The sequence below is a fragment of the Centrocercus urophasianus genome, unplaced genomic scaffold (genome assembly GCF_019232065.1).
Source record: "Centrocercus urophasianus isolate 14NV4802_14NV808 unplaced genomic scaffold, USGS_Curo_1.0 seq_11, whole genome shotgun sequence".
Classification (NCBI taxonomy): domain Eukaryota; kingdom Metazoa; phylum Chordata; class Aves; order Galliformes; family Phasianidae; genus Centrocercus; species Centrocercus urophasianus.
In genome coordinates, this window is record NW_024884253.1 from 18737535 (window position 1) to 18760615 (window position 23081).

General features: G+C 43.5%; 1 protein-coding gene across 1 annotated transcript; it reads right to left on the minus strand.

Annotated features, from left to right (window-relative positions):
- Positions 1 to 589: 589 nt before the first annotated feature.
- Positions 590 to 20602, minus strand: BAALC (BAALC binder of MAP3K1 and KLF4). The gene is made up of 3 exons (XM_042809065.1): positions 20440 to 20602; positions 3570 to 3727; positions 590 to 694 (listed from the first exon to the last, which is right to left on the minus strand). Exons 1-3 carry the CDS (start codon positions 20600 to 20602, stop codon positions 590 to 592), a joined length of 426 nt encoding a protein of 141 aa, XP_042664999.1.
- Positions 20603 to 23081: the final 2479 nt, after the last annotated feature.

The window sequence follows — 23081 nt, forward strand, 5'->3', positions numbered from 1 at the left end:
TAAAATAAATTAAAATGAAGTAATATTAATATATAAAAAGGGCATTATGTGACTCACTATATATAAGTGATATATATAGTTTAAAATGTATTTCATGGAAGCCACCTGTCTTGCTGTCTCCAAGATATCTGGGTCTGAGCTGGGTGAAAGCGAGCTCTTTAAACATTCCAATCGACTGTAGATTCTGTAGATTTGAAAGTGCACACTCAATGCATCATGTCTAAAAATGCTGGTTCATTTTCTTCATTTGGTGTTTTAAACCGGAATGAGCAATACCTGTTATCCTCCAGTCTCATCCTTCCAGCAACGCAGAACAGAACACGAGTAGCCACATAGCACTTAGCAAAGAACAACTGGCACAAATGTCAACGTTTGTCTGCACGGTGCCACCACTGCCGACAAACGCCATCTGAACGCCCTGCAGTGTCTGTGGCTGTTCCCTACAAAACATGATTCTGAAGGCACTCAGCAGCAGCTGCCTGCTCTTTCCAACACAGTACATCTGGAGATCTTCAAATCGTCAGTGACTGACCACATGTAAAGTGCAGCAAAAGATTCTTAGGTCCATCCTCACTCTGGTGTTCCTTTGTTAATTGACACAATTCTTTGTCATCCTTCTGTCACTGGGTCTGTTGTTTTTTGAGACATTAATGGTGACTTCTTTCGTTGACATTTTCTGTGTGTCCCGTTTACTCTGTGAAAGTTTTAAACAGTACAGTCAGTAGTAATACAGTGAGTGGACAGAGCCATTGACAACTGCCTTCTAATTTATGGAGATGGCTCTAATTAATGAAAGACCTCAGCGTTCTCTTCACAATGCAGTGACATGAAGCAACTTTCTTATGCAACAGAGACGTAAACTTTTAGCTGCCTTAACGGCTGTGGATATCACTAGGCTTTGGATCAACCCTTTTGGTTATCATTAGCATTTCCATATGCGTGTATTCTGAAAGTGCAGCAAATCTTTTTTGAGTTCAAAAGTGAAAATTAGGGCTTCCTTTGAATGTCACTTGGAAACAAGTGTAATTAGCCTAAAACAGAATTTTCTCTAGTGTCTCTTAGATTTCATAAATCAAAACATGGTTTCAAAATAACACTTATTTCTGCATATATTTAAGACATATGTACTTGCATGTAAGACCTCTATATACCTTCCAGAACTTTATCAGCTTATTTCCAAATATTCAGGAAAGTCCATCTGTCTGGGGCATGCAAGTGCAGTCCTAATTTAAACTAACCCTTCTTCATGTCTTAGTTTGTCTGCTTGTTTCCATAAACAACGTGCAATAAATCAGATAAGTGTAGCAAAGGACATTCATAACCAGACAGATATAAACAGAGAATGGAGATAGGTGTTTTTGACAATTGCTCTTCCAATGTTCCATGACACAATTTGCAAATGTAGATAATGCCAAGTAAATGGAGTGTAATTTGCTTGGTAATAATGTTAGAGGAAATAATAATAATGTTAGAGGTAAACTTCCACTGACATGAATGGAAAGTATGCATCTGTCTGAGAGCAAAACCTGGGACTCTCATAGACCAGCACATATTACTTCTCATGTACGCAAGCTGAAGACACCTGCTCCTTTCCTGTCTGCTCTCCCAGTGCTCTCTCACACAATGATTCTCCAAATGCTACATATATCACAAACATCAAGTAGGTTATTGTCAGACAGTGACATAACCTGGACTCCACCTTTGTTTTTGAGGTTGATGGACCTTCACTGTTACTAGGACTGCTTTCATCAGCGAAATCTTTTACTTCCAAGCCATCTTTACAGTATGGTTTCACAGAATGCCAGGCTGGTTGATTCCGTTCAGAGCTGGGTGCCGAGAACCATGTCCTGCCATTACCCTCATGAGAGAATACTAAGTTTTCCCAGACACAGCCCACATCATATTCCCTGCCTTTCAACACCACAAATTGAACTTGTCGTGTGAACAACAGTATAGATAAAGAAGTGGAGGCTGTAGAGCATGACGCCTAAGAGAATGGGACAGAGGAAAAGCAATTTACCCCACAAGCCAGTGGGACAACCCAAATCTCCTGTGAGCAGCATGTGCAGCATCACATTGCTTTCTACAGCGTTTAGGAATAATAGGAAAAGTGCTGTCAATGTGACTACTCAGATGAATGAAATGGGCACATTTTGAGTTGAAGGGGTGGAAATAGTCACCTTCTATCCACCAGGCATCTAAACTTTGGGTATCTGAATTGGAAACCTATTATCTTATGCTTCTCTAAATACTCAAGAAATTGAGATTCAGAATGGCAATTCAGAGCTGGAGCCTGATGCATGTAATATGCCTTGCAAACTGTAGGAATTTGCATTTCCTTTTTGGCTGTAAGAAATTTAGGCAAATTATCTTCCTTTCTTAGATGCATATATTTACATATGTAGAATAATGTTAACACCTTACTAAAAGTGCTACAAGCACTAACTGATGCTAGGGTTCAATAATACAAATACCTTACTGAGTGTATCTTAACTAGAAAAAGGTGGGAGGGTGCATTCAAAGCCATGAAGTTCCAGGTCAGGAACCTACACTTTGCTAAGCCCAATTATAGTGAACATTCACACTGTTAATATGTTGTGGAAGTTTGCCCATATTTCCTAGTAAGTCTAAATTTTTCAGTTGCTTGCAAAATGAAAAAAATGTCTTCCCTAGCAATATGTCAGATATACACCATAATTCTCAAGTGAGGCCAAGTCTCTTTCAAAATGGATTAATAAAGATGTCAATTGTGTTCAGCCACTTTCAGACCGACCAATTGATTTTTATCTGTGGGCCAATGTTTATGACAGGCGTTTATGTTTTTTCTTCACAGCAACCTGTGGTCTAGATGTCGTGCTGATGTATGACATGTACCTCTATTTATGGAGCTGTGGCAAGCAGCAGGATTCGTGTCACTGGGAAATGCTTCTGCTCTACAGAAGCGCAGCAGGTAAAACAGTGAAGGTTTAAGATAAGCACAAAGGAACCAATCCAGTGTTTGTTAAAAAATCCAAGATAGAGTTTAACATAGACTGTGTTTTCCATTTGCTTGGACCTCAAAGCCTTGCTTTTTCTTGCATGGTCATTACACCGGATGATCCTTCTACAAAGCTTACAATAAGTGAAGAGAGAAACAGGCAAGATCTGATCCAAAACCTAGGGACATTGCTGAAAGGACTCCCATCGCCTTCTTCAGACTTTGCATTCAGCCATGAATGAACCATGCAGCACACACAATTTCAGCAAAGCAGTAATGAAGGAAAAGCACATTCCCTTTCAGATTATTGGTCCAAACAATTTGCACAAGACATGACGCAGAGGAACTGAGCTGAAAAACAATATGCTTTTTCTCTTTTTTTTTTTGCCATAACAACTGCTAAATTAATCACCAATTCTGAGGCCATTCAGGCATGAGACATCACCAGAGATGCTGGGCCTAATCACGCTCTGGTGTGGTGCAGTCTTTGTACCTCATCCCATTTTAACTGCGACCAGGAGGATTATCACAAAAGTGATGCTGACTCAGCTGAGGCCAGAGCCCAGCAGCAGGCACACAGCTGCACTCTCACCTCTGCTGCTCGGAAGCTGCTCTGCCGTGGTGGCCCAGCTCCAGCGGTGTTCACGCACTGGGCCCCACTGATGGTCCTCTTCTCAGTGCTCAGAATCCCTGTGGTGGCTGGCGTTGAGGTTCCTCCCGTCTGAGTTGATTTGCCATCCTCCAGAATACCTAGTGAGGATATGGAAAATTGTCAATTAGTTCTGAGCAGTGATTGGTAACTGTGGCTTCTTCCTATTTCACCCCTTTTTGTGACAGTACAAGCCAGAGAAGGCACTTCATGGTACTATGGTGAGAGCATCCTACCTCTTCCTGTAGCTTTATAGTTACATTTTGGATTACTTGCCCTTTCTCCTATAGTTCACCATGGTACATTGGCTCAGAAAAGATGGAAAATGAGTTAATGAGTGTAGTACATTGGTTGCAGCTCCCCATCTGCTTCAAACATTGCGACTTCCCACACACAGCAGTCTGCATGACTGAGGGTTTGTCTCAGGACCCGGAGGCAAGCATCAGAGAGAGCTCCCCTTAAAGCTCTTTCACTCACAGTAAATGTAGAGCTTAGAAGTGACCATAACAGATGCAACCAATATGGATGGGAAGATTACTCTATTTCTGGCCTCCTTTTTTTTTAGCCATAATTGGAGGAAAAAAACTCAGGGAAAATACATTTCATACTCTTTTGAATATCAGTAATCAAATAAATGACTAATTTACATTCTGCTCTAGCTGAGTGGAGAAGACAGGCATTGTACAGTATGATACTGACCAGCCTAAAAGAATTTTCTCATTTTATTGCATTAACAAAAATCAGTTCTCATTTATGGGGAGTGAGAGCACTGCGTCTGGCTACGACACCAGTTCTGAAATCCAAACGCAAATTGCAAGTGAGATGTATGACTGTAGCTCTTTATTTTATTTCCAACAAAGCTTGTTTATGAAGAGCCTTATCAGAATAAAGTTAACAAGAAAAACTGACATATAGATTTACTAACTGGCAGTGCAGATATCAAAACTGAAGAAGCAAGGAGTAACAGATTCTAAGGGAAAAATACATGTGAGGAAAACCCAGGACAACTCGTTGCTACTTGAAGTGTGCATTGCATCACAATCATGTGCATTCTGCCATGAATCAGGTGGGAATCCAAGCACAGTATTAAGAATATTGAAAGTGAAGCAAAGTAAAGCCTGAATTATTCCCCAGAGATCTGTCAGAAAAGCTGCTTTATCAATAGAAAGCAACATTGCTTTCAAAGGCAATGACCGAAATCAGTGAAGCTTCACCCAAATATCCAAAGTCGTGGTTTTGAAAATATGTAAAGCTGCGTAAGATTTATGAAGCCTAAATCACTTCCCTATGCAGTCTTGCCATTGCACTTCCCTAAGCAGTCAGAAGATGGTGTTAGAGTTTTCCTAGGACAGCTTAATTTGTGGTGGTTACTGAGAATAATGCTAAATTGTCTTTTTTGATAGAAAAAAAATACTGATTTGAAACTTGAAAATGTTACAGTTAATTTATGAAATTAAAAAAAAACCTTGCATTTTGAAGCTGTATTCTGCTGCTAGGTATAAAAACTAATGCTGTTCTTACATATCTACAGGTCACTTCTCAGAGACCTTAAGCCAGTCACTTCTCAGAGACCAGTAAGCCATGTCTTCTGCATCTCCAGAAAGTCCATCTCAACTTGAACTTTAGGTCCTACGTCTTCTTCCTATCACTCCACAGTGCACAATGAGAGAGAAGAGTGTCATGAAGCAGTACAGACTGATGCAACACAGAAAATCAGTTTTTAAGAAGGAGAGGCCAGTAGCTAAGCCTGAGTATGAGCTCTAAACCATGGCATAGTTTGTTTAGTCACCTTCCAGTGGAGCTCTGTGAACAAGCTGAAGCACAGCTGTGAACAGGCAAAATGCGCTGGGCATTCCCTACTAATTTCATTAATTGAATCTTGGACATTTTAAGCATATATGATGCTTAAAATATATAGCATATATGATGTTTTGAGATTTTCATTCTATGGAATTACCTTACTGAATTACTTCCCACCATGTGTCTCTTTGTCTACCTGGCCTCTAAGTAAGTTGTCTTGTGAAACAGCTGTTCACTGAACAGTAGCTTTGTTATTAGGCACAGTTTATGTCTTCTGGTGTCTATAGAACAACTTTTCTTACATCAGTACATTTTTGGAGGCTGATGGAAGATCTCAACCCTGCAGATGGTGTACATGGTTCCTTTTGTGTCCTCTGCTTGTCTGCAATCCAATTCTCATCTTTTGCAATGTTAAGACATCAGAAGTGAATGAGGTATCAGCATCTGAGTCTTCCACTGCCACTCACTGTATATTTATGAAGGTGACCTCATGGTCAGGAATACTAGATGATCTCACTTGTGCAGCAAGCTTTCTTATTTTATTCTGAAAGATGATTGTTGTTCTGAAGTTAAGAAACTCCAGACTGCAAACCAGAGATGATGTTACAGAAAAGATAGGAGCAGATTGTTGCTTTTTAAATAGAAACTATTTTGCATTGCTATTTGGGGTTAGTCACAGTACACAGAAAGGGAAGGGCTGACTTTCTTCTCCTGCACAGTCTGGAATTTGCAACCTAACAGGCTGGTAATACTCAGCCCTGCCTCAGTGTCGTTTAAAGCAAGTTAACTGTCTGGTTACTGATATCAGCCCCACAGTACGGGTTCAGTAAATATCCTTCACAGACTTTCACTGTAGAGCTTTAGTAGAAATATAACTGAATGGGCTCAGTAGTGTTACTTCTCTCCTACAGTCTGTCAGGACAACCCCTGCCAGAACTCTGTGGGCCTCCTGAGCCCAAGGAAAATAGTAGATCCCATCACAATGCTCTGACAACTCCACTTTTTTTAACTTCACATGAACTGGCAAGTCTAGAATATTCTTCTGTCTCTGCTCCCAAAATCAGGGTTTCTGAGTGGTTATCAAATCTCCATCTTCTCCTCAGGAATGACAAACAGTGTTTGGTCCCCTTGATGGCTGCAGGGAGAGCACACACCAAGCAGCCCCAGAAATCCTAATCTCACTTTGCAGTGAGAACTGCACTTAGAAGGAGTTGTTTTCCTCCAGCAATAGGACAGTTTCAACTGGCCTTCTAGGCTGCACAGGCAAATAAATGCTTGTATTTCTTAGCAATTCTGATGAAATCTTTTAGACTGTAGTTCGACAAACACCTCTTTCAGTAGCATCAAGGGAAAAAAAAAGAGCTTATTTTTAACTGAACTCAATCCCCAGGCTTCATCATCCAGTGACGCAGGTGGTAGCCTTGGCACAGCTTAGATGGTAATGCAGAAAGCAGAGAACAGCTGGAGCTGGGATGGTCACACACAGCTGAGCCCACTTGCCCAGCTACACCTTCTTCTCACAGAGCTGCCTTGCTGGGCTACCTTAGTCCTTCAGAGGTGTGTTCATGTTGTTCCAAACTATCCCAGAATCAGGAGACGCATATTTACTTCATCCAGTCAGCATGGATTCACCAAAAACACTTGGTATGTAACAGGAGAAAGCATCCCAAAACTCCTAAAGTTGGCTGGTGTGGAGAAGGGACATGACAGACTGCTTACACAAGTCTGGTGGTTTAGACCAAATTATCTTCAAATAATCTCTTTTTTTGTTATCTATGAATTCAGAATTTGAATAATTTTGGAATAAAAAATTGCACGTTTCTGCTTTTTTGTTTTATTTTCCAATTAGAATATTGGCATAAAATACTGTTTGAACTTTCACAAATATGACAGTTTAGAAAAATTTGGATGGAGTCAAAAATCAACTTCAGTTATTTAATGTGTCACATAAAAATTGAAATTGGTCTCAATGATATCTGTGCATCTTCCAAGTGTTCTACAACTTAAAAGAAGGGTATTTAAGAGCAATTTCAAGAGCTGTATGAATATGGAGTGAACAAAGAGATACCTGAAATGAAAGGTGTCTCAATAGAAGCACAAAGACCGGTGATGTAGGAAAATTTGTCTGAAATATATATCCTACATGAAGAACAGAAGGCCTATTGAAGGTAATATAAACTCGTAGAGCAGGACAAAGGAGAGAGAACGCCATACTTCTCTCACTATCAATGCAAAAATTCAATGGTCTTTTCAGGCAGGCTCATATAAGCAATTGCTTATAATGCTTATATTGCTTATATAAGCAATATACACATTCTTTATACCAAATAAATAAAATTAGCCCTCCAAGAACCACTGCTGCTCATACTTAATAGTTTTTCAAAGCTCAGAGTATTCAGAGTCATAGTAGGAAGCAGAGTGTTTCCAGTCTTCATGGGATAACTGCCTACATTCTTCACTGTAAGTAATGAAAAAATCAACATGTGCAAGCAAAGGTCAGAATTAGTTTTTAGAAGGGAGAGTCTGTAAGCTTCATTCTGTTACCTTAGTTCTACCCCAGCTCTAAATCTCGCTTTGCTACCATATAGCAAATAACCAATATTGCTACCAAGTAGCAATAACCATTGCTACTATCATCAAGCTCCTTAGTATTTCAGACTTTGAAGTCATGGATTAGAGAGGGACAGGACACTGCTAATGTTGCCAAGAAATTTGGAAGGGGTTTGAAGCCTTGTAGAACAGAGCTAAGTTAATCTTAGCCGTAAGGCTCAGAACTTTGAGAATAAATGATTTCCCATATGTTTCTCACGTTGTTCTCCTCCCTGGAGTCAGAGGATCAGGTGGTGGCAACAGCTGGACACAAATCTGACCGCAGTGCGCTGCAGGTCTAACCCAGCACTTTGCACCCTCTGCTGTCCTGTGGCACAGTCGTGAACAAAAAGCATGGGATTGTTCAATGGTCACATTGTCACAAGTCAGTCAATGCAACTGACTCAGCCAAACCAGTAAGGTTGCACTTTCTGGTTCAGCAGCGCCTTTCTTTTTGTTTGCTTATCACGGCTGTTATCTCCTGAATAATGCATAAGATACCGGTTTGCAAAATGCCTGCATCATGTGATAGCCAGGCACACTGCACTGTAAAGACTCAGAAAGCGCGCAGTAAAGAAGACTGAACACTGCTACCACAACATGCAGCTGCTTCCAGAGAAAATAGGTATTTGGTATCATCACTGAGTTCCTTGCTTTTAATGACACACAGATGGAAAATAAGTATACAGAACACTGAAATACCTGTCTTCTATGTCTGCTCTCCTGATTTGAATCTACTCATGCTTGGAAAAAAATATGCATCTGCATGACTGTATGTTCTCCTATAACATAAATGCAGTATGGAACAGATCCTACTGAAGTGGAGAGGAGGCTGTGAAATCATTGCCTTTGAAACAGAAGCCTGAGGGATGAGGCCAGAGGGCCAGAAACACCACAGTGGATTTTTTTCCCCAACAAGGAAGAATTTAGAAACTTTCAGACATAACAGTGAATCTGTGTGTGAGGATGAAGGATCCAGGAAATCTGCAGAAGGAGGGCCTGTTGGGCCAGGAACACGCTGTCAGAAACAGCAATCTGTGTTTAGAGAATGAGCAAATATAAAAATGCAATACATTTACTGCCTGGGCATTCAGAGAATCCAGAGAGATTTATCTGAACTCTACCATGATGCAAATTGCAGACGGTGAAGCAAGACAAAACAGAAGTGTTTGCATTTCCAGCCATGGGCCCCACACTACCCCCAGCTCACAGCCTGCCCCAGCACTAGGGGGCTGTGCCCCACAGCCTGCTGCCTTCAGGATGCTTCTGGAACTTGGCTTGTCCTAGGAGCAAAGGCAGACACATTTTCTGTTTGATATCTTCACCTTCAGTGCTAACGAAGTAGGCAGTAAGTACGAGCAATATGAGAACATCTATGTTGATGCAGGACGAGAGGACTCAGATAACACCTAATAGACAGCAGAGGGCAAATCAGACTTTGACCCTCTTCTGGCTGTGATTTTGTCACATTCAGGAGCCTTCATAGAATCACAGAATGGCCTGCATTGAAAAGGACCTCAAAGACCATCTAGTTTCAACCTCCCTGCCATGGGGTTGTCAATATTACTGAGAAGCAGCAAAATGCAAGGGTTTCCACCTTGGCCTGTATCCTGTGTGTCTTATTTGTGGTACACAACCCAAGGCCATTACCTTCTGGGGTGGTGAACCTCAGGAGGTCACTACTTAGCAGACAACACACAGTGGACCCATACAGCCCCATATAGCCTTATGGAATTATGCTCTCCTATAAAACAATGGCATTAATTCTGTACTGAAGGAACCTTCGTGGTGAATACTTTAAATACTTTTAAACGTATGCACAATGGGGTCCTGATAAAATGGAGAGATCCAGCACTCCATCTCGGTTTGCTGTTTTCCTCTTTCATTTCATTTCTGAGCATCAGACAAAAAGGTTCTTAGAGATGAGTAGATCTCAAGAGAGTTCAAAACTTCTCTTGTAATGCTATTTTGAAAGATGCCCCTCGTTGGTAGATAAAAGAAAACTTTGAAAGATTTGAAAATTTGTATTTATCCCAGATTAAAAAAAGCACACTGCAACCATTTTTAACAACATGCCTCTTACTGCAAAATGCAGATCTGGGTTTTAGATTTGTTGAATCGTCACACTGCATGGAAATTTGAATGTTTTGAAGGTGTGATGATCATTTCAAGAATCAACCCAAGGGATATGGAAAGGAAAATGGACTCCATTAGTCTTCCCCAAATAGTAATGGGAAATTGGCTTGATCCTGAAGGGAGGATAAGGAATGTAAAGTTAAAAGAGTAGTAGCAGTAATCAGGGAGTTAAGAAAGAACTGAATGGCAGAAAGGCAATGGAATATAATGGATGAAGAAATGGTTTTAATACCTGGAATGGGAATGATGAACTGAATTTTCACCACAGTGTGGAACAAGAAGTGGTAACATTTTGGAAGAGCCTTTGTGTATAGGGAGAAGATGAAGGCATTGATGGCTGTGTGTTTTTTAAGCCCGGGAAAATCTCGAGATAGAAAATATTAAGAAAAATACTCGTGCTGCACATGTTAGAAACAGATCACTCGTGCTTCCAAAGCAAAAAAATCAACATACAAATAGCAAAACATCAAAGCAATTTTTGTACTACTTCACCTTAGAAGAATAGATAAATAGCACACAGATCTGCTTCTGCATGTGCTGAGATATGTGCAATGTTTCAGTACTGTCTGTGAAAACTCACCTTAAAAATGATGCACTCCATGCATAATGCCTTACTTCATGGCTGTAAAAACTAACTCTGGTCAGTCTGTTTACCACAAGTGCTTATTTTTGGTTCAGTTCTTGTCTGAACTTTTCCTTGTAAGAAGCCAAAGAAGAAAAAGTTCCCACTATAAGAAAGCACCACATTGGATGGAAAACAAGAAGCAGTATGCTGACCCTCTCCTTAAGCCATCCTTATCACAAGTGCACCCACCCTGTTTTAAGGGAGGCTGAACAGTGGCTTCGAGCTGCAGATGTTCTCATGGCCTGTCCTTGTCCTTCACATGGTCCTTAGGGCTACGGTAATGAAACATCACTCACTGTGCTTTAGAACAGTTGCCAGAACAGAAATAGCTAGTATTATTACCATTCTCATTGCCTAACTAATCATATGTAGAAGCTTAAGATGAGTAGATTGTATCATTTCAATTAATCATACCCAGGAGCAACAAATTATTTAGACAGATTAAATAGAAGTCTTCATGAAAAGCAACTACAAGCACATGACATTTGAGCTGAATTGACACTTCAGTATTGCTCTCTGAGGTTCAGCAGCAGGAAATCAAAGCAGGAGGTTTCAGGTAAGACATGAGATGTATTTTAATGACGAGCTACAGGTATAATTTACGATAGCTTTGGCAAAATGTCAACAACATACAAGTTGTATATACAGCCTGAACATCCCATATGGGAATTAATTCCAAAAAGACCAATGGCTAGATGATATTTCCAGCCTGGATAACCTGGATATCGATGACTTAATTATCTCACAGTAAGATTGTGGTCATAAAATCCTTTGGCTCAATCTATCTGTATGTGTGTGAAAAACCAGTCACTCACATTTTGTGTTCGTCCTAAAATAAGGGCAGTGGTTGTGTTGAAACTGAGTGTCATCCATCGGCTGTTAGCAGTCTGCTGAACAACTCCATGAAAGTTTGTTCACCTTTTCTCCTGTCAGTGACTCAGAATCACTCAGACGTGAGTGGCAGAAATTCATACTTCCAGCACAGCAAGTGTTAGCTGGTAACCCTCCTGATGGCCTTCCTGGGAAATGCTGGCAGTTTACAAGAAGAACAACCGCAACGTGAGAGGAAACAGAGAGAGGATAATATGCCCCTGAAATGTACAGAAACAAAACAATATGCATTGCCAGAAAACTGGTAAAAGCATCAGTCAACCAATTGAGGGGTTGGTTGATTATTTTGCTCTTCAGTTTCGCCTTAATAGACCAGCCTGAACCCATCATCTTCCAGGAAGAATGAGAGGCTGAACAGAACTTTTCTCATCAGATGCTTAAAATTTAAGGCTCAGTCAAGCCAGCAGCAACTCAAAAACTATCTGTAGGCTTTCAATGCATTCAAGAAAACCTTACAATGGAAAATCCTGCCTTGCAGCCTAAGCCATTAATGCTACCAGTAAGACGTTGTTCACCATTTACCTGTTGTTTTACTTTTAACCTGTATTTCTCCTAAACAGAACAGAGAAAACACTGTGGCAATCTGGGGAACAGATTATGCATGTGCTCATCAGATAATACAATTGCAAGAGGACCACATACTTTGTCACAGCACAATTAAAGAAGAAGCCGTATTTTTCATGCAGGGGTACATGGTACATAACCACATTATGCATCTTCTGAAATATTGCCCACATAATCTAGAAAAGAGTGCCACTTTATGGGAGCCAAACAAAAAGCTGTATAATCAAATCCTGGCTTTGATCATAGAACTGTTAAATCTTACCTATTACTGTATTTCAGTTTAAAACAAAGCTGAGCTTTAAATCTCAGCATTTTTAATTGCCATCAGTTGATTTCATTTTAATTTGAAAAAGTACCTGAGAAAAAAAGTGGCGTGAATGATATGTTCTGGTTCTATTAAGAAATACGTTTCTAGACTTGACCAGAGGTATCCAGATTTCCGTCACTTAAGTGCTGGATTACTGTGCTGTGTACTCAGTGTAGAAATTTAGGAAACTTAGTCCATGGACAATGAAGTAAATTGAACTCTGTTACAAGTTTCCAGCATGAAATACATTCTCCTGCTGCTTTGAGGCTGGCAGGAGCCATCTCTTCAATCTTATTCCAGTTTTCAGTGTTAGTTTTGAACTATATAATCCTACACTGAGAAATACACCATTTGTGCTGGCCAGAAAATGCAAGTTCATCCCCTTGGAACAGAAAAGTAAAAAAAAAATTTACATGTCCTGAACTGGGCTATAAAGGAGGAGAGAAAAAGGAGAGATTTTCCAACAAAAAGGACTTTGCAGAACAGTTTCCCTCTGAGAGTCCTGCAGGCAGCAGGTCTCATTGATGAAAGCACCTGTAGGGGAAGAACCAGCCCTGGGTGTGCTGCTCAGACACTGCTCCTCTCTCACCACCCCTCCGGCAGCTCTTCTGCAGCTAATGAAGTCCTGTGGGCAAGCACTAAGAACATCCTTCTTGTCAAAGATTTCAAGGCTGCAAGAAGGACTTTTTCTCTAGAAAAGTCATCCAGAGAGAAGGTTCCAAATCACCTCTGCTGCAAATCCTCTTGACTGATGCTGAGCAGACTTTCTCCTTCCCATGAAATCCAAATGTCCATGCACACCATTTTTAGTGAACTTATTTTACCCACGGGTAAATGACTATGCTGGGGTAAACTGTCCTGGCAGGTCTGCTTGAGGCTGCAGAAGGGATTTAGCAATACTTGGCCGTTGTTTGAGGGAGTATTAACCAGAGGACAAGAAAAAGCCATCACAGTATATTTAAAAATCACAGCCGGTTGGGGTTCATGTTGAATGATCCACCTCCAGTCATTTCCTGGACCATTTCCAACCAATAATGCTTAATGCAGCTAGCAAAAAAAGCAGGCTGAAGCCTCATAATGGAAGACTTTTTCTTGTCTATCAATTATATCTGATAATTCTAATGAAATTTATCTTGCTACACTCTCCTTTTTATATGGCAGTTGATATTTATTAATGAAGAATTCATTCAAAAATACTCTGAGAAGAGATGGAGTTTGCTTATTTTTCCCCACCAGGGATGCACTAAATATCACTGACATCTTTATACTGAACAAACAGAACACAACAAATAAGAGCACCCACACACCAGATAATTACACAGAATGGCAGTAGTGCACAACAGGAGCAGCAGTCCCACCCAAACTATTTTCCTTACACAGTCCCCAAACATTTATTCTGTAGCAATTCTCCCATAAACCAGCAAAAAGTTTAAGTACATGTGGTTTCAGAAACAAGATTTTTCTCCATGCTCAAACTTAAGGAGATGCCCCATTTCAGGAGAGAGGTGGGGAGGGGTCTGGGGACCCAGGGACAGAGAAGGAAAATGTCCCTAAGTTCTTTGACAGTACAGTGAGATATTTTGCTGCTTGCAATCTGTATCTCAGTGTTTGCTCTTAAAAAACATATTGTTTCAAGCTAGTGCTGACTTTGATGCCGGGCAGAACTCAAATGTATGTATGGAACGGAGAGTGGCAGCATTGAGCACTTTCAGTTCAGTGCATTGATCACTATCGCTTACTACACAAGTTAGCCTTTTAATTCTATTATTTTCCTGAATTGCTATCTAAAGCTCTTTATGATTTCCTGAGTCACTGACTGATGCAAAGATGTTTTTTTTACTGGCAAAGGCTGCTGTTGTTTTCCCATTCCTGAGGCAGCAGTGCAGCTGGGCAGTGCACTGATGCCATTCCCTTTTCTGTCACTTCAAGTGGACGTGCTGTAAGAAGTTTATCTAAAGTCACTGAAGTGTTTGTGAATGATCAGTTTTTCTGAAACAGCCATTTCTCAGGACTCTTTGGCACTGGGCTTGTGCCCCCAGCCCTGCCAATGAGGTTTGCTGCTTCCAGAGCACGGCACAAATGGCACTGGCAGCTGCAAGATTCTGGGTGGGCTTCACTGCTCTGTAAAGAACCAGTCTTCAGTTCTCCCAACCCACTTCTCACACCTGCCCAAACCCACTCCACAGGGGAGGTTTCCATGTTTGAGAAGATTACTGTCCCTCCATGCAAATGTTAACGCGCAGGAATCATAGAATCACAGAATCACCAAGGTTGGAAAAGACACCAAGATCATCCAGTCCAATTGTCCACATACCACCAATATCTCCTCATTAAACCATATTCCTTAGTACATTTCCTAAACATTTCCTGAAGACCTCCAGGGTTGGTGACTCCACCACCTCACCTGGCAGCCCATTCCAGCACATGACCACTCTTTCAGAGATTTTTCCTATCATCCAACCTGAACCTCTCCTGTCTCAGCTTGAGGCCATTCCTCCTACTCTTATCGCTAGTTACGCTGAAGAGGCAGACCCCCACCTCACTCACAGCCTCCCTTCAGGCATTTGTAGAGGATGATAAGATTCCCCCCTGTGCCTCCTCTTCTCCAGGCTGAACAATTCTGGTTCCCTCATCTGCACCCCATAAGACTTGTGCTCGAGGCCCCCTCCAACCCCTCAGTGGCTTTCTTTTAGTGAGGGGCCCAAAAGTGAACACAGTGCTCCAAGTGTGGCCTCAGCAGTTCTGAGTACAGGGGGATGATCAGCTCCCTGCCCCTGCTGGCTGCACTGTTTCTGATACAAGCCAGGATGCCATTGGCCTTCTTGTCCACCTGGGCACACTGCTGACTCACGTTTAGCTGAGCACTGATCAACACTCCCAGGCCCATTTCTTCCAAGGCGCTGGCGTACAAAGTCGAGCAGACACATAAGAAGCCTGCTTATGAAAGCTTGATGATAAACATTAGAAGCAAAAACTTTACTTCTCTGAGAAATACCCCATGTGCTATATTCTCCCTTCTCTGTGTTGTTTTTTGTGTGTGTGTGTTTGTGACTTTGAAGGGTTTCTTTAACTGTCCTCCATCCAGTGTCCAGTTACAACTGAACTTGAAAGAGACCATATCCAGAAATTACAAGTAAATGGGTTACATTAACTAATACCATATGACTGTATCTGAGATCGGGAATAAGGCAGAACATGGAGTTACCGGAACGTGTCTGCAGTCTGGGAAGAATCTCTGTTCATTCTGTGCAATTCTGAGCTGCAATAAGATTATCTCCTTAAAATACTACATGCCAGAACAGCTGCTGTAATTGTTCTTAGGCATATCAGACTCTGAACCAGCCAGCTCATAAGCAAGCAGCAATAACAGGCATAGGAGCACGAAGGGATAGTGATATACCCCAACACACTGCTACCACTAGCAAAGGTGATCGCTCTCTGGCTCTAAAGCCAAATAGGATTGCTTTTATGAAATACTTCTCTGCAGTCTGCATTACAAGAAACAACCTGCTGCACAAAGCAAGTCCTTCCTCTATAACCCACCAGCCGCTTATTCATTTACATTAAGATTTAACTTCATGTTTACCTGGTGGATGAAGCAGGCGATGATTGCAGCTGTGGTCAAACTGATCCGGGCTGTGTTGTCATGGTGACAGGCATTCAACCAGCCCCAGAATTTCCCTACAACTGCAGTCAGTCTCTCCTACTACAAAGGAAATGCAATTTTCAAAAACTTCTTTAGGAGAGGTTGCCAGTAGAGCATGGCGTCCTGTGCGCTGTGCCCCGGCCAGGGGATAACTGCAAAGATGGACCCGCGCTGCCAAGCTCCCTGCAGCAGGCACTGAGCTCCCAGCTGCACCTTTCACCTGACAGAAAAGAACTGGAGTTATCCGTAACTGCACGGCTGTGTTAGAGTCGGTCAGCAGCCAGATCACAGGATACTAATGGCATTTCTCTGCCATGAGATGTGGTTTTGCTACAAGATATGGTTTAGTAGATTAGTGGGTAGTAATGGTGATAGGAGGACGGTTGGACTAGATGATCTTGTAGGTCCTTTCCAACCTTGTGATTCTATGGTTCTTTGATTTTTTTTTACGGTATTCTTTTTTTTTTTTTAAATAAAGGACTCCATTCCTCTCCCATCTCATTGCTGCTTTGTAAATGTCTTCATGAAAGGATAAACTGTGGAGAATGTTTTTCTTTAAGTGCTTCTGAAGAACAGACTTTCCTATAGAAATAGCACAAAGACAATAAAAAACAATTGTCTTTGCTTTTAAAGCCTTGGCTGGTGCCGTGAGCAAGGCGGTGATAAAAAATACATGAGTGCTTTATTAGTTGAGGCACTGAACAAATGAGTTCAGAGACAGTCGATACACAGCTTCTCAGTTCTCATACATGACATTCGTTTTCATTAGTTGCTACGTCATTAAAAAATTAATTACTTGTATTTGTGTTCCAGCAACAATCTCCAGCTGAGGCTGGGGCTCACAGCGCTGTCGCTACAGGAACACAGCAAGGACAGAGCCTATCCCAAGGAGACGGCAGCACTTGAGCTCATCCACGGCTGTGAGCTCTTTCTGCCACGAGGCAACACGCTGCTTTATCCAATCTGAGGCACTTCCAGCAATAATGGGGAAAAAATAATTGAATGCAGAATCCTAATCACTGGAAACGGTAATAGGGTGGGACAGCGTAAGGCCTGCTTGAGAAAGAATATGCAATTTGTTTGTTATTGTTGCTACTTCATTATTTTATAAAACACTTCTTCACTACTGGTAGCAAGTTGGTAGAATGCGTCTTAACTTCCCAGCCTATGGCTTCTGACCTGACTTCTCCCAGTGTAACACAGCAGAAAACACAAACGTGTGCTCAAACACCTCACAGCTTTTGTGCTTTTTTTTTTTTTTTTTTAGTTTAACCTTTCACTGTGGTTTGCTTGTGACCTGTGCTGTCTGCCCTTGGGACCAGTCTGATCCTGCATGTTCTCCCTTCCTTGTGCAGTCATTCCATGTGCTGACACCTCTACCTGGCTGCCCAGACTGCCCAAGTGAGAGAAGGCAGTTTGTGTAGAGGGCTGCAGGGCCCAAGGAATGGGTGCCAAGGCAGAAATGCAGCCTGTTATTTCCCCAGCTATACCCTACACAGCAGTCAAATCTCATGAAGAGTTGTCAGCTGGCACATCGACGGGTGTCTGTAGAAGAAGCCGCTCCTTTGCAGCCCCATTTGAGTTTCCATTTTTTCTCTCCTTCCTGGAAGCCATTCACCCTATGAACAGTACAAAATTTGATGGTTTAAAAGGTGTCTTTCAATTTCACCCCCTGCTGTGCTTGATGAAGTTGTTTATTACTTTTATGCTGCAACTCACCCTTACCAGCTCACCCTGCTCATCCCTGTCAGGGGCTCAGCACCGTGCTGCAGCAAGCTGCTTCACGTCTTTGTGGCTGCTAGTGATGGTCCTGAACCCAAGAAAAGTTCTGTCTTACTTTAGCTATGTTATAACAATTGCTATCATCCCATATGTTTTGTCAAAAAAATCCAAACCAAACCAAAAAAAAAAAAAAGAAAAATGTGAAGATATAAAAAAAAAAAAACCAAGTAGGGAAGTGAGTAAACATCTTAAGATAGGATCAACTGAAGTAGGAACAAAGGAAAAGTGAAGGGAAGATTAAAAAAGAACTGAAGTATGACTTCCTTTTTAACGTAATGAAACTTAATCTCTCTTAATGCTTTAGTAGAGATTCAGACATCTGGCTGCATAAATACATGTAGTTCCAATGAAAGTAGGCATGCTAAATATGTTTCTTGAGGAGAAGAATATAATGACATTTTGGGGTGGGATGAGATTACTGACATTAATACATGGCAGTTCTTAGCCCAGCCCTCATTACTACGCTCATTGATTCTGCATACCATGTTTCTTTCACCACTGAGTATTTTGCCCCTCATCCAGTTACAGAGGTTTCCTGTGTCCAGCTGTGCCAGCAGTGCATCCCTCTCCTCAATGCCCTGTTGTCCTCTTCTCTCCTCCCTTACTCTCTTGTGCCTCTCCTCGTTCTGCAGTTCCCAGCTCTCACAATGATGCCATGTTTTCCTCCTGAAGCCTCAAAACCATACTTGGCCTCTTTTGCCCCTCCAGTTGCTGCTTCCTTTCCCTCTCATCTGTAAATCCACTCAGTGTGCAGTTTCTGGAGCAACTCTCCTCACTCCTTTCCTTTCCTACTCACACACTGCCCTGCAGCAGCCCTTTTGAAGCACTCCTGGACTTTTCAGATACCCTTTGGGGTCACCATGCATCCTCAGGCTTCCTGTGCTGGCTGCAGGCAGGCCGGCTGTGATCAGGGTGACTCTCCTTTCTGAAGCCATCCTTCCTTTGTTCCTATCAGTATGTTCTTTCCTTATTCTTTACTCTCTTTTGCAGAAGAGATTTTGTGTAGAGCATTTCTCATCTCCAAATCATTTACTATTGCATTTCGGAGTTGTCTCTTGTCCTCCTCTATCTCCAGTATTCTCATCTGTAAGTTCAATTGTTTCTGCGTAGAATGATTATTGACCTACCCCTTTCTCACCTCCTATTCAATATCAAATCTCAGGCTGTATCTGCCTTCTCTTTATAACCTTCACCCACCAACACAAATTAAACATGGCTAAAATAACAAGAAGCATGGGATACCTCTTGCTACATCTAGCCCTCACCGATTAATTTCATGATTAGCACCATTGCCTCCATCCAAGTTTCCCAGTCAGTATCACCTCAAACCTCCTCAAAATCCTTATCTAACTTTTATTTTCCATACAGCATTTCCTATTCCAACCCACCTACAAATTCTCAGTTTCTCATGGGATTTCTGTGACGTCTCCCTCTGGTCTCCAGGAGCACACATACCCTTCCCATCCCACCTCCACATTTTGTTTGGTCCTCTGCCCTCTCCATCTGCCTGTGCTGCCCACCCACGGGAGCTTTTGGCCATGCACATGACCTCTTCCTGGTGCCTTGCAGCTCAGTACAAAAGTCTGTAAAGTTACCCTCTCCCACCCTGAAGCTGCCTACAGGCATTTACTACTCTGTACACAAATTACAATCAACCTGGGCAGCAATCCTTGTCATGTTGTGTTTGTACAACACAACAGATTTCTGCATCTAGATTGAGATTTCCAGACACCGCTGCACACTGAAAGATTCTTAAATCAGGAACCCCCCATCAGACCAGAGCTCCTCATTCCCTTTTCCACCTCCGTCCCTGCTGTAATGCCACAGGTGTACAACTGAGAACGTTCCAAGAACCCAGAAACTCAGGTTTGCCAGCCAGCACATTCGCAGGACACCACTTGATCAATTTTGTATTTTGGTTATCACTCTGATCTTACGGCACCTGGAAGAAGGCTGGTGCATCACCACCTCTGCGTCATTTTAAACCTATTTCCTAAATGAGCTGTTTTACAAAAAAAAAAAAAACAAATATTTCACAGCAAAAAGGCAGAGTTCTCTTCCCTTCCCTCTGCCCTACTCAGATACGGAGAATCTCTTCCCGCACACAGCCGAGCACGGCTGTCCGGTCCCTGCTGCACCCCCAGAGAGGATGCTCCGGTGTGCAGCGCCGCAAACCCGCAGCGTCCTCAAGCCCACACTTCGCTGCCCTCATGCCTTGGTGGGAGCAGGGAAGAGACAGCGGGTAAAGCACACAGCCAGCCCTACATACACCGCGAACCTAGGGTACACACAGCCCTATGCACACCGTGTAACCGGGCACACGGGGCACACAGGGCGTACAGCCAGCCCCACGGCGGGGACACATCCAGCCCCACAGCTGGGACACATCCAGCCCCACAGCTGGGACACATCCAGCCCCACGCCCCGCACTCAGAAGCCCGGCTCAGGGCAGCCCCCGCCCGGCCGCGCTCACCGGTTCTCCCCGCGCCCAGCTCTCTGCTACCGGGGTCGGCGCCGCCGGGCTCCGGCGGGCTCTCGGAGTCGGTGTTGGTCAGCCAGGTGGACTCGGTCTCCCGCGTCCAGCTCTCGTAGTAGCGAGGCTCGATGGCGTCGGCCCGGCTGCCCCCGCAGCCCATCGCGGCCGCCGCTCACAGCCGCCGCCCCGGCATCATCGCGTCGCTCCCTCCCAGCGGCGAGGCACGGCCCCGGGCTCAGTACGGACACGGCCACGATCACGGCACGGGCCGCTTTCGCTCCTCGTCTCCCACTCGCTCACTCTCTCCGCCCCATCGCCGCCCGGCGTGCTTTCCCCACTCCTCCCGCCTTTATCGACTCCCTCAGCTGGCCTCCCTCCCTCCCTCCGCTGTCCCCTCCCCTCCCTCAAGTCTCCCTCTCCCAGCCCTTCCCCTTTTCCTCTCCCTTCCCCCCCCCGGCTTCCCCGCTACACCTTACCGTGTCCCCGTGCTCCTCCCTGGGCAGGCCGGTTCTTACAGAGTGAGCACGGTGCAGCGGTCCTCTTGGCCCGTTTCTGCAGATTGCTTTATGTACCCGTTTTACATACATCACAGAACCACAGAATCACAGTAGTTGGGAAGAACAGCTGGGGATCACCCAGCCAAACCCCTCAGCTCCCTGCAGCAGTCGGACAGGAAAACGTCCAGGTGGGCTTTGAGTATCTCCGAAGAAAGAAAGTCCAGAGCCTCTGTGTGCAGCCTGTGCCAGTGCTCTGTTACTCTCTCAGCAATGAAGATCTTCCTCGTGTTTGTATGGAACTTCCCGTCTTGTGGTGTCTGCCCGTTCCCCCTTGTTCTGTCCATTTGATTCTCGCCCTTCGGACACTTACCAGGATTTATGTGATCCCCTCTCAGCCCTCCCTGCTCTGAGCAGCCCCAGGTCACAGCCTTTCCTCACACAGGAGGTGCTGTTCCAGGCCCCATATCATCTTTGTAGCTCTCTGCTGGGCTCTCTCTAGAGTCCTTCTTGAACTGAGGACCTCAGATTCTCCAGGCCCCCCATCATGCTCGTGCCTTGCACCCCTGTCTCGTACACCCACGTGCCCCTCCTATATTTCACTTCTGGCTTTTGCAGCGCACTTTTTGCTGCTGTTAAATGGGGAACTGAAGGCACGATAATCAGCGCTTGACTCCAGGCAAATGTATGACCCTCCTCCCTGGACGCATATTGGGAGGCAGCCAGGAATGAGAAGTGCTGCTGATGGGATTCCTGCAAAGCAGAATACAGCTTGGGCCAGTGAGCAAAGCAGAATACAGCCATCCCAGTGAGACACGGGGTTGGATGCTGTCACACAGATGGCGCATGCCCTTCAGGCACTGCAGGACTGGACCTTGGGGGGGGAAATTCATCCAAAATGAACGTTTCTCCCATTCTGTAGTAGAGTGGCAGGCATGGCCGCCTTGCTCCAAGCACCTCATGGAGTGGCACAGAAGCTGTGCACAGCTGGAGCAAAGCTGCAGGAGCACAAGCTCTCCAGAGCGGAATGCCATTAGTACCAGAGTGTGCTGCAGGGCCCTCAGCAGGCCTTGGCTTCCTGCCCCACCACAGGGCCCACTCGGACTCAGGATGGACTTGGGGCACAGAGGGCTCTGATGTTGCTGATCAGCCCTGTGGCTCTGGAAGCTGATGGCTCTTCAGGTGTTCAGCTCACACCTCCATTTTGTAGTGACTTCCAGAGAGCACCCACTGCCACAGAATCCCTGAGAGGTTTTTGGTGTGTTTTGCTGAGCTTTGCTTTAACTTAAACATTGGGAAGTCTCTTACTCGGCCTGTCTGAGTGCTTACATCCCTTTGCATCGCTTTGGTTTAGGTTCTGTCTGTACTCATATGAACTACATCTTCAGACATGACTTATCTAACACAGCCTCCAAAGTATTTATAAGCAAGAGAACAACACAGGGCTCATTCTTCTGTTTTGTTACTACTATTACCACTAGAGAGCAGTGAGCCTATAAAGTAAAGAGGTTCTCTAGCCCTTATACCAAACCACGGTCACTTTTGCAGAGCCCTGTAAAAGATTCACGGGAGCACATTGCCTTCCTGTTCCTGAGCTAATGAAAGCAAGAAACTGCAAAGATCACTGTGCTCACATCCAAATGCCTGAGGCCATTTCTGGTGGGTTTATTAAATCACTCAGATGACAGGCTGGATAATTTTCATGTCAAATATTAAGGCTTGAAAGATGAATTTTAAAAACATCCTTCAAAATAAAAACGTGTAAATAATGAATATATATATATATATATATTTATTAAAGCTTAGTAAGTAAACTGATGGATTTCATTTTCACCAGTTGCCATGTGGCTGTTCACTTTTGCTCCAAACCTGAGCTGAGGACAAACCCCAAGATACGCTGCTTGTGTGAATGGGCCCCTGGCCATAAAGCACAATGAGCTATCAGAGCTAAATGCACTTTCCTGCACGCTGGATGACATGAAAACCTAGTGGTAGTTTCAATACAGCAATATAACAAGAATATTCAATTGAAAATGTTAGCTGTTGCTTGCATTTAGAATCATATCAGGAGAGCATGGAACAGAAATCTGCCCTCAGAATCAGAAGAACTTGCCACATCCAACCAACCCTAGGCATGAGCCACCT

Excerpts from the sequence above, each read along its gene's own strand:
- BAALC (XM_042809065.1), bottom strand. The coding sequence starts at position 20,602 with ATGGGCTGCGGGGGCAGCCGGGCCGACGCCATCGAGCCTCGCTACTAC. Across the intron at positions 3,728-20,439 it reads GCTGGGCGCGGGGAGAACCG|GTATTCTGGAGGATGGCAAA; the intron begins GTGAGCGCGGCC and ends TATCCTCACTAG. Across the intron at positions 695-3,569 it reads GCAGCTTCCGAGCAGCAGAG|AGTAAACGGGACACACAGAA; the intron begins GTGAGAGTGCAG and ends AAACTTTCACAG.